The 12,643-nt window shown below is 35.9% G+C and overlaps 1 protein-coding gene across 1 annotated transcript in view; it reads left to right on the forward strand.

Moving 5' to 3' along the window:
- GUCY1A2 (guanylate cyclase 1 soluble subunit alpha 2) overlaps window positions 1–12,226 on the forward strand; it is a gene marked incomplete at its 5' end in the record, with an annotated part of 119,419 nt that extends 107,193 nt beyond the window's left edge. The window contains one exon of the mRNA XM_017848881.1: window positions 8,911–12,226. Within this exon, the coding sequence (XP_017704370.1) occupies window positions 8,911–9,118 (208 nt within the window). The remainder of the gene's footprint in view (window positions 1–8,910) is intronic.
- Window positions 12,227–12,643: the final 417 nt, after the last annotated feature.

Below are 12,643 nucleotides of genomic sequence, written 5' to 3' on the forward strand. Positions count from 1 at the left end.
CGGCCTCCCAAAGTGCTGGGATTCCAGGCTTGAGCCACCGCGCCCGGCCAGGCTGAACTCTTAAAGGAAAAAAGTATGCCCTTTTTTTAGCCTCCAAATATTTTCCTAGGTTGATTTGCCTTCTTGGGGGCTGAGGTTATTACAATTCTGCATAATCTCCTTAGAATACATTTAGGCTAACTCTATTTCTAATTGGTTGACTAATACAGAAAATAGAGGACATAGAATTCTTAAGTCTAGGAATCTAATTTGGTACTAATTTTGAAGTAATGAAATCAACTAATATTTCTTTTTTAAAATAATTGTGCATATTTTCTTCTTTCCACTTCTTTATCTTTTATACAGAAAGACCAGCACAATGATGAACTCGTTTTAAGAAAGACTTTTGGTCAGAGAAGTGAAAATGTGAGGAGATTATTTAACTTACAAGAACTGGTTACAGTTATCTTTTCTAACCTCTCACTATCTCTTTTTAAAGTTCTGTCTATAGACATATTAAACTTTTGCATGAATGTTTTAAATTTTAAATTCCTTGACATTTACTAGAAATGGAGTTTTTAGGCTGTTAAAGGTCAAATTGACAGGGTCCAGAGAAGTCAATGTGGTAGAATGATCTTTAGCATCCTAAAATTTAAGAATGTAAAGGGCATTAGTTTTGCCACTCAAATAGGAACATCCCAGAAGATGTACACTCTCTAGCAGGTACCAGATATGCAGAGTATAAAACCTATAGTCAAGCACACTTTGCCATCAGTACTTACTCCAGAGTGGATTGCAGAAAAAATGTGCAGAGGTGTCACTGAAGTGCCTCTGAGACTCTCTGCCTTATCATTTCCAGGGGACATACAGGAAGACTATCCCTTTTGGAGAACTTATTAGCCTGAATTTTAGATCCCACAGATTGCCTCAAATTATAAAATTCCTTCAACATCTGCAAGTAAAAATGTTTGCAACCTTAAAATGCATAAACATTTGGTGGGATCCTTTTTCTGTTTTATTTCATCGTGAGCTAGATTCTTACTTTCCTTATTTGGAAAGGTGTATTTCCAGAGAATGAATCATTGCATTTCAAGGGATTTCAGGCTGTCTAGCTAACTCAATAACTAGTTTCATTGGACCTATCTTCAGACTGCATCTTGGAGCAGGGAAGCACAAAGCAGAAATACAGGACAGAGTTCCTTCTTTTCTTCCATTCAAGTAGAAAGAAGAAGATAAATAGGAAAACATAATGTGTCTCGATGTTTTTTATTTTCATTTTCAGAACTGTCATCCTTCTACACTCAAAAAAATCCGAATGCATTCCTTAGCAAAAAAAGATATTCAGGTGAATAATTTGTAACAAGAGAAATTTCTAATTAAGCAAATCGAGCCCCTGAGTTTATCATTATCCTTTTCTGAAGTTCATAATTAATCTTTTTTGAAACAACAACAAAATGACTTCCAGATATCACTCAGGTATACACTTTCCACCTTCCTCTCTTCCATTATGTTGGAGCAAAATGACATATACACATACAAACACACAAAGACTGGAAGAGGATTTAGAAATGGAAGAGGAAGGTGGAAAGTGTATGCCTGAGTGATATTTGGCTTAATGTCTAAAAGAAAGCTGAAGTCTCAGCTCCTACAGAAGAAGGAGTGGGTAAGAAGCAAGTATATTCACTCTGAATCTAAATATCAGCCTGTTTACATGCACACATGCATATGCGCGCATACACACAGGGAACCTAATTAGAAGGATAGTCTAAAAGATCCAAAATATGACCAAAATAGACTCCAGAAAAAGTACAAGGGTAGAAAACACTCTAGGGTATTTTAAGTAGGAAGATATACAGAGAACAATATGCTTACAGAATCATGAGAAGAGATAAAAATCAGGTTCTAAGCTGGATATCTTGAAATGATACCCATAAAATATAGAACTGGCCAGGTACACAAGCTCCTACCCCTGTGCTCACCGTGGGAATTGGAATAGTCTAGGTCAGGAGCCATGGCCACAGCCATACTAGCCTTTGTACATCAGGAAACTAAAAAATGGATGCCTAAATATGCATTCCCGTGATCATGAAGTTAGATGTTACACTAACATGTCACCAGTACTGGGCCATTTTCTTGACACTTAGGAAGCTAGAAACTGGAGCCTGCTTCTGCAAAATTCCAACATCAGTAGTCACTGTTAATGGTCAGTTGCCAAGGGAAATGGAATCTACTTCACTTCTGCCATTCAAAACTTTGTCAGGTCAATCTTATTTTAGGAAACTAATAATTACTCAGAACCGTAGTAGCTAGGGAAATTGGGAAATGTAGTTTCAAGCTAGGTAGCCATGTACTTTTGTAGAACTTTATTACTAATAAATAAAGGGAGGACAAATTTGAGGGCACAGCTAACTCTAGAAGAATATAAGAGGTTTGTTCTCCTGAGACATTGAACCAGAGGAATTCTAAATTTAGGAAGGTAACTACGGGAGGATTAAATAAAAGTCTACATTCATAACAGTGTGATTCTCAGGTTGTTTCCTAAATTCAACTTCCAGAATGCTGGAAGCCAGGTGTAATACCATAGGAATGACTGGAATATTGTTACTTGGACAAACTGGACCAAAGGAAAAACAGTAAATATATTGATATTTGGGAACCCTAATGAAATGGTCAGGGGAAACCTACAATTCAACAATATTTTGCTACACACAAACCTTCTAACCATGTCGTAATGACTTACACTTAAATAGAAAGATATTTACAGACATTAGTAATTTGTTGAATGCCTTGACATGAAAAAGAGAGACCAAAACAAAAAAGCATACAACAAAATCTAGTCAATGAATATCTAGAGGAAAAAGAGACAATAGAGAGAATTAAAGAAAACTATAAAAAGATGAATATTCTCATAAATTTAAAATAGTAAGAACACAAGAAAACATAAACAATCATACCACAAGAGTGGAAATTAAAATGAGATATCTGAAATTTTAAAATTATTTACGTGTTGGAAAATAATGTTGGATGCAATCTTCCAGAAAACAGAATGTTTTAAAATGAGGGAATAATCTGAGAAAAAGGAAAACAAATTAGAGGATTAATTTACCAGGTCCAATGTCTGACTAAGCCAAAATGCATAAAAAGAAAACATATAAAACAAGGCATACGAAATTATTAAATAACTTTTTAAAAATTCCTAGAACTGAAAGACATAGTTTGCTTCATCAAAAGCTTCAAAAGGATTCACTAATTGTCATTGTGCCAAATAAAAAAGATGCACTTAGTCATATTATTAATTTTCACAATACCAGAGATAGAAAGATGATGAGGATGATGATGATGATGACGATGACGATGATGACGACGACAATAAGAAAGACTAGAAGAAAATTAACATGCAGAGGTTTAAAAAACAGAATGATATCTTACTTTTTAACAGCCAAATACTGAGGAGAAAATGAATTCTAAACAAGAATTTAATGCCTAATTAAACCAATCAAGTTGAGAGAAGAATGGACTAAAGACATTTCCGACATCTAAAGTCTTTAAAAGGTCACTGTCCTGGTATCTTTTCTACCCTCTACAAGATGCGTCAGATTCTACTGCCTCTTCCCTTGCCCTTCAAGTATCCCTTGGTGAGCAGTAGCTGGATAGTGAGTAGACAAGTTGGTGATTACCCTCTGGTAGACAGCATTCTGAGAATGTCGCTTTGTTATAGCTCTGCACGTTACACAGATCTTTCCAGCTGTTGAAACAAACAAAATATTTTCCAATTTCACACAATTATTTCAAATGTGCAGGTATCAGAGAGCTATATATACTAGTCTGCCACTATTAAAGACTGGAACTGGATCTATTCATTTCAGCAAGGTTTATTCTGTCCATGGGGTTCTCCATGGGGCAATTTAGCAAATAAAAATAATCACTTTATGGAAAGACATTTTCAGCAAAACTCAAAATTCTCTCGTTTCCCTCTCAGTCTTCTCCTGTCCCATACATATTATGATGAGAGGTAAGAAAGTATTGGTTCAGGCCTAGGTCACAGAAGGCACTTAATGATTACCTGTTGACCAGTTGACTGCTGAACTCACAGTTCTTGTGTTAACATTCTTGTGTTAAAATTTGAACTAGATTTAGATCATTTGTACTTCAGTATAAGTGTCAGACCCTTTCCCAAGGTAGGATGTAGGACAGAGCACAGAGCATGGTGAAAACTGGGGGAAATGAGCATGCAAACAAGAGGTGAGAGAGTCAGAGACCAGCTTCGTTTCTGCAGCTGTGATGGAGAAGCTCCATGCACCTCCATGGAATCAAGTTTCCTGCACATGCTTGGGAGCCATCCATTGATGCAAAGCAGCAGTGGATTTTTATTTTGAAAAACAATTTATAGAAAAAACTGTTGAGCAGAGAAAGGGTGACAGGCAGGTAAACTAGGATTTGTGTGATTTCCAAATGCTTATTAAACATGTTGCCAAAACTCCCAGAGTGTATAACAACCAGCTGGGGATTACAGCTGGGGATTAATTTAGATTTATATAGAATCTAAGCTTCCATATCAGCCCTGAGGTGCCAAAGAAATGGATTGTTAGGTAGAGCTTTAGGGCTAACCGAGGGACTTGGACTTAATAAAGCATTTCAGAGGGGATCCGAGGCTTTGGGATGATCAGGTTCTAAATAATTCCTAATCCTTGTATACATTTGATTGCTTACTCAGCACCATGACTCATATCATCACCAGGCATGCTGTGTGAAATGATTCCCCTGACCTCCTCCACAAACCCTCCAGCAAGTCATAAAGATTGTCCTATTGGAATTCAACTGAACATTGCACTTCAATGTTCTTATCTACAAAGTCTGCTGTAATAAATACTGGATATCATAGGAACTTGAATCAATTTATCCTTATGTGTTCTCATTTTTATTATTGAAATTTAAAACTGTATTTAGCTTATGGATACCAAAATGTTCACTGGGAAAAGAAAATACAATTTCATAAAAGCTGTTGTCTCTGTAATTTCTAGCACAGTATATGAGATCTATTTAAAATGTCAAGAGATCAATTCATTGTGAAAAGTTTCCTCCCAGCCAACGTGCAGTGAATTATTTAAAAGTTCTGACATCTGAAGCAGCTGGTACCATCTTCTTTCAGTCATTTACAAGTGCTTTCATGGACGTCACCCCATTTTTGTTTGGGGTTGAAAATCTCAATTATAGCAAAACAAAGATCTTGGTGAGACAAACAAACTGTAAAAGATACATTTGAGGACTTAAAAGACAGGGAGAAGGGAATGTAGCTCATTTGGAGTCCTAACTGTTGATTATGGGCGTTAAGGAAACTTTGTGGAAAGACTGAATTATGGCTATATTTGGTTCTTAACTTTTGTACTTAAGTCCATAGTTACCACCTCTCCCTTTCTCCTGTAAAATTTCTTCCTTTAGATTGTATCAGATGTTGTATCATTTTATTGCTAATTTGTTTCAATGAGCATTTCTTGTCATTTTAGTTATATTTACTTATTCTGCGAATCCCCACTTACTCGCCTCCATTCAGAAGGCTAATGTCATAACCACTAAAAAGTTTGTTGATTGATTGACATCAATGATTGACACTCACATATTACACAATGATGACTGTTCTATTTGAGCTTAGCAAAATTGTTGTGGAATTCACTGCTAAATTACACTGCTGTATAGGGCTTTTTACAATTTATTTCTGAAGTGACTGATTATATATCAATAGTAAAGAGAATTGACATTTGTGAAAATGAAAAGAAAGTAAACACTACTGATGACTTCCATTCTTATTGTCAATGATATCTCAGATTGGTTGTTTTGTGATGGAGAGCTATCTTACTTAGTCTGGTTATTTATTGTTGGGCTAAACTTGACTGTGTTTACAGGTCTAGTTTCCAGTTCCATTGTCACTACTGTCTTGTTGTTTCCTTGAGCAAATCAGTATAACTTACTCCGAACTCACTTTCACCCTCTATAAATTTTGTGGAGATTAGCATTTTTCAACTTTTAAGTTCAGGGGTACAAGTACAGGTTTGTTACATATCTGTGCATGTATGGGGGTTTGTTGTACAGATTATTTTATCACCCAGGTATTAAGACTACTACCCATTAGTTATTTTCCTGAATCTCTCCCTCCTCCCATCCTTCACCCTCCACCCTCCAAAAGGCCCCAGTGTGTGTTGTTCTTGTCTATGTGTCCATGTAGTCTCATCATTTAGCTCCCACTTATAAATGAGAACATACAGTATTTGGTTTTCTGTTCCTGCATTCGTTTGGTAATGATAATGGCCTCCAGCTCCATCCATGTTGCTGGAAATGACATCTCATTCTTTTTTAATGGCTGCATAGTATTCCATAGTGTGTATTTACCACATTTTCTTTATCCTGTCTGCCACTGATGGACATTTAGGTTGATTCCATGTCTTTGCTATTGTGAATAATGCTGCAGTGAATATACACATGAATGTGTCTTTATAAAGGAATGATTTATATTCCTCTGGGTATATTCCCAGTAATGGGATTGTTGGATCAAATGGTATTTCTGTCTTTAGGTCTTTGAGGAATTTCCACACTGTCTTCCACAATGGCTGAATTAATTTACAGTCCCACCAACTGTGTATACATGTTCCTTTTTTCTCCAAAACCTCACCAGCATCTGTTATTTTTTTTTACTTTTTTTTTTTTTTTTTTTGAGACTGAGTCTCGCTCTGTCACCCAGGCTGTAGAGCAGTGGCATGATGTCGGCTCACTGCAAGCTCCACCTCCCAGTTCAAGTGATTCTCCTGTCTCAGCCTCCTAAGTAGCTGGGATTTACAGGGGCACTCCAACATGCCTGGCTTATTTGTATTTTTAGTAGAGCTGGGGGTTTCACCATGTTGGCCAGGCTGGTCTCGAACTCCTGACCTCATGAGCCACCCACCTCATTAGCCTCCACAAATGCTGGGATTACAGGCGTGAGCCACCATGCCCGGCCCTTGACTTTTTAATAATAGCCATTCTGACTGGTGTTAAATGGTATCTCATTGTGGTTTTGATTTGCATTTATCTAATGATCAGTGTCTTTCATATGCTTGTTGGCTTCATGTATGTCTTCTTTCCAGAAATGCCTGTTTATGTCCTCTGCTCATTTTTTAATGGGGTTGTGTTTTTTTCTTGTAAATTTATGTTTCTCATAGATGCTGCATATTAGACCTTTGTTGGATGCATAGTTTGTACTTTTAGCTTTTACAAACAACTATGTTATGTGAATAAAATGGGATAAGGTTTTTGAAAGAATTTTGAAATGTTAGAAGGAACCTTGTTTTTTATATACCAAATGAATATAATCATTTTGTGTTTTTTTTAAACTGTCATTATATCCTTTAACAATCAAAATACTATAGCTCTGGTTTTTCAAATTAAATATAGACTGCTCATATTATACCTTATTAGTACTACCAACTGTTGTTTTAGGTAATATTTTCTATCTATTAATAGCATTTGAGAAGGAATATTTTCTTCTCCTTAGAGATTCTCATAATTGACTGTGCAATGTTCTTGTATGTTCACACATCCTTTATTCTGCTTGTGCTCATTGGTACTTTTGCCCCAACCTGCCTCCTACACAGCATAACTTGGAGCTGCTGCTAACATGAATCTGTGTTAGGAGGATGGGTTGTTTTTAAGAAAAAGATAATGGGTTTGGATCCAAGGTGCTTTCCAAATAAAGTCCAAACTCTTAGTTTAGGGCTTTAAAACTTTTTCCTAACCTACTGTCCCAGTCTTAACCCTCATTCTGACCTCACTGGGTAATGTCATCATATGGTTAGAAACTTGACATTATTCTTGTGTCTAACCCTTTGGTTACATCATTTTCCTTATCCACTTGGTGAAACTGTACATGCCTTTAAATAAGATCTAGTCCATGAAGGCTCTATGGTCCTCCCACTGCAAATACTTTTTTTCTTCTAGACTTCTGCAATTTTCGTGTCTACTTTTCTGATGGTATCTAGCCTATTCTGTTCTATACTTTTATATTACTCTGTGTTTTGTTCATTTATTGAGGGTTTTTAAAAACTCTTTTATTCTGTTTCTGTATCTGTTGACAAAACTGTGAGCTTTTTAGATGTGTTCTACTCCTTATATTCACAGAAGTGTCTAGAAGGTTCTTCTTGGGCAGTAAGAAATAGTCTATAAAGAGCTGTTGAGTTAAATTGAATTGTTGGTCCACACTTTCAGATACAAGTATCAAACTGAACATTACATGAAACTGGACAAGTTTAAAGAATAAATTTATTCCAGTGTTAGTGTTTTGAAGAAGAGTCTTTATGTGTGACTGGAAGAGAAGAATCAAGCTGTTTAACCAATAATGCTATCGAGTTTGGATAGCATGCTTGGCTAGAAATCAGCAAACAGGTATCAGAGACATTGGGAGTCATGAAATGTTGTTCTACAAAGTTAAACACTTGATTAATGTTTTTTACATACAGGACACACATTTAAAGCACATGGTTTACCAAACATAAAAGGAGTGCACTAGAATTTGGGCAAGTTTTCAAAACTGAGAACGTAAATCCTGCATGCTTCAAATAAAACCTGTATTATGCAGTTTCCTCGGACCTTTGTGTAGGGAAAACAATAACATTTGAACAAATATTTTCAAGGAATGCTGTTTAGAAAGAAATCAATCTTGAACAAATATTTTCAGGTAGTACCACACTTAGCTTTGAGTTTTTTTTTTTAATTACATGAAGGGATCTTTTCTGGGTTATAACATTTCCTAGCATTTGGAATCTGATGAAAGCCACATCTATACAAAGAAATAGAGGTGTCACCATGAGCAGTCAGAGATAGGCTTCCTCAGCCTTTAAAATTTCTGTCCACGTATTTACATTTCCCTGGCCTACTTGATTCATGTGCTCTGTATTTTTTTCTTAGATTATTAAAACGGGAAGAAAGTTTCACATTCATTCCACGGTCTCGTGAAGAGCTTCCAGACAACTTTCCAAAGGAAATTCCTGGGATCTGCTATTTCCTGGAGGTAAGGACTGGTCCAAAGCCACCAAAGCCTTCTCTTTCTTCGTCGAGAATAAAAAAGGTTTCCTACAACATCGGCACCATGTTCCTCCGGGAGACAAGCCTCTGAGACCTGCTACAGAACAAAGACTCCTCCAAAAAGCACAAGCCCAGAACATGGGTCACCACAGCAGGGGTGGAAAGAGATTGTGTCTCTTTCATTGCTTTGTTGAGAACAAGCAGCAAAATTTCTGTATTATGTTAGGCAATAATCCTACTAAAAGGTGGAGGTGACCGCTGTCAATAAAAAGCCGGAGGATGAGGGAAATCAGATGTGTCCATTCATATGAGTGTTTTTGGTCATATATATTTACATCTATTTTAATTACAAGTGTGGGTCCCCTTTCAGAACTAACCAATAAATGGATTCCACGTTTTCTTGTTTATCACACATACAAGTATCTCTCCCTATATATTTGTACCACTTTTGAGAGCCAGTTTTGATTATATATTCCTACATTTAGTGAGTTGGTGGGTAAGGAATATTTTCTAAGTTTGTTTTTCTGAACAGACATTTCATACATGTATCATGGCAGTGTGGTAAACTTCCCAACTGGAAGAATTGTAACTCGGCAAAATATTTAAGGGGTATTACCTATTTTTATACATATCTCTTCTAGATAACTACATTTCACACAACATTATTAGATTTTCAGAATCTGCTTCTGTATTGTTAGTATATTATATAATACTAACCTATTAATCTAACATAGTTTCCCTTATTTAGAGAAATCAGTGCTTGGACTGAGAATACATATAACCAAGGATTTCAGATACCAAGAAAGCATTATATGTCTGCTTAGCAAATATATCTTTTAGATTTAATTAATGTAGCATGGAATCCAGAGGAAATGGAATTTCCAAACACCAGATATATCTGTAACCAAGATTAAAGAAAGGTCTTTTTGCCACCTTCTAACAAATATCAGTTAAAATGAGATGCTTTGCTACACTGGACCCTTTTCAACTTAGCACTTATATAGGTAGCTTTTGCAACACTAAACTGTATTCTAATAAACAGCACTCAACTAAATGACATGTTAGTTACCCCCTTTCTTTTCCCCAGTTGATGCCTCCTAAGAGCCGGATGCTATTCTTGAGAGCAAATTCCTGGATACTGGCATTAGTGACAAAGAAGTGTCAGGACATTTTGCCAAGAGTGTTGTTTCTTCTTGCACAACACAAAGCCAGGAAACCTCTGTATTTTATGGCTTTGAGGTTTTAAAAAAATGTTCTGCAGTTTGATTGATATGGCTTTTAAATTCAGTGAAACACTTTCATGAATGCTGAAGTAGCTATAATCTTCAGAACTAGTAATCATTATAGTTACAGATAGGATTCCATCGCATGTCCTGCTCAAATGAAGACCTGTTCTCATTAATCAATACTGCATGAAAATATTACTGGCTCACACTAAAATTAGGAGCATCATGTGTCCAGAGTTTTCCTGTTTGGGATCAAATATAAAAATCTAAGTTTCTATTGAGGTTAATAAACTGGAAGCATTTGTTTCCTTGAAACCTTGGAGAGGTCATTTTCCTACTCATTGATAACTTATGTCTAACTGAATGCAATATTCTTTTCTGTTCAGGGATTTTGGCTGCATTATGGTTTGGTTATGATGTAACTCAGTTAAGGAATATATTTACTAATTTCCAATGTAGTCTATGAGGCTTATTTAATGTTTTTAAATTTTCTATTTGTGTGGCTAGAAGGCATTTGTAGATATGCAAATATTTGTTATAATCATGATCTTTTATAATTTGAATTATTTTCTTGCCCTGGGGGTTTATAAGGGCACGAGCGCAACACTCTTTCTGTGGAGAAGACAGGAAGTAGACCTTGACCTCCAAACCTTTGCCTGACCCCCTCTTCTGTGGACCTGTGTCTCTGGACAATGAGGAGGTTTATAGTCAGTATGAGCAGAGCAGGCTGGGAGCACCGCAATCCTCATGCTTATATTAGAAAATGCCTTAGCAATGTTGATGGGCTCCTTGTAGCACTGGAGCATGGGGAGAGAACAAGCTCGCTGTTGTTGTTTATTATGTCTTCAGTAATTTAGAACTTATTATGGTATATTAAATCAGTAAACATGTTGGTGATGAACAATGAGTTTTGTAACCATAAGGCTGAAAGGGACTTACAGGAATATCCAATCTATTTCTCTTTTTGTAAAGATTTGTCTAAGCAATTACAAACACATATTTATTCTCTCTATACTTAAGAATATCTATGGGAAGCATATTTGAAAAGCATCATTGGAAATCCACCTCATTACTAGTGGTAGGCCTGGAGAGAAGTATTGTATTTATATATCTCAATTTGTCAGAAGAATCACAAATTCTGTATTAGTTTATATGATTTTACTTAGAGAAGAAGTATCCATTTACATTGCCATAAATGTCACGATGAAGAACGTGCCAGAGATTTCTTATCTGTCACTGACAGGATGTCAACTACATTTTTCATACGTTATAATCTAAGTATATATTCAAAGCTATAGTCTGAGATAATGGTCCAATCTGTTATCATTTTGCTAGTCTATTATAGTTGATTATTGTAGTTACAATGTTTCTATATGTTTGTGAAATACTATATAAAATGTCTGTTCATTGAAACTTCAATCATAGAAGTTAGAAGATGGAGAAAGAATTATATTTTTATTTGTCCTACACAATGCCATCTACATCTCTTCTCTTAGGAACTGTGATTGTAACAATGTGGTGGCATTTGTTATTTCATATGACTTATCTATATTCTCACTTACTTACAAACTATTACCAACAGCATGCATTTTAGTATGGCAGATAAAAGAAATTTATGTGATATTTCCTTAGAAACCAAATGGTATTAAATTGGGGAAATGGTTTTAACCCACTCTACAAGGGATACTTGAAAATATAATTTGGGACCTATAGCTCTTGCATTTTAATATTCTTTTAAGCTGCTATTTGGAAGAAGGCAACTTATAACTGGCCATTAGCACCAAAGCATCAATCACATTGGTATCAGGATTATGTTGATGGAGAGAATGTCATCATTTGCAAATAAATCAGTTATCTAACAAAATCAGAATCCCCCAATATGTACTCAGAATGTACTACCCTGTATCTTCTTTGTGGACCTTAATAATTAGGTATCATTGACCATAATAAAAAATAATAATATGCCTCAGAAACATAGTAGTTGGATCTCTTGTCTATATAATATAGAGAAGGGGAAGAAGACATAGCTTCCAGGTAACATGGGACCCAACTGCCTACAATCTGCCTTTATTCATCTCTTACTCTATATTTTAAGTAATCTTGGATTTTCCTTTTAATACCTGATTATGTGGAATCAAGTGAGCTTTGATCTGGGACTCTGAGACAGACATTGATGCCTGAGATTTGAGGGTGGGTCCGTAGGTTCAGCACTTCAAATGTTATTTCTCACAGTCTTGCACTCCTTACTCTTGTCCAGTGACAATGGTGTCAGGACACAGTAGTTTAGTGTGAATGTGCATGTCTCTCCAGGAAAAGCAAAGCACAAGAGAGTAACAACTTAAACAAAATCTCATTCACAAAGGGAGCAAGACTTTTAACTTTGCAAATGC

Source organism: Rhinopithecus bieti, unplaced genomic scaffold, assembly GCF_001698545.2.
Source record: "Rhinopithecus bieti isolate Rb0 unplaced genomic scaffold, ASM169854v2 scaffold_30927, whole genome shotgun sequence".
In the NCBI taxonomy this organism is placed as follows: Eukaryota; Metazoa; Chordata; class Mammalia; order Primates; family Cercopithecidae; genus Rhinopithecus; species Rhinopithecus bieti.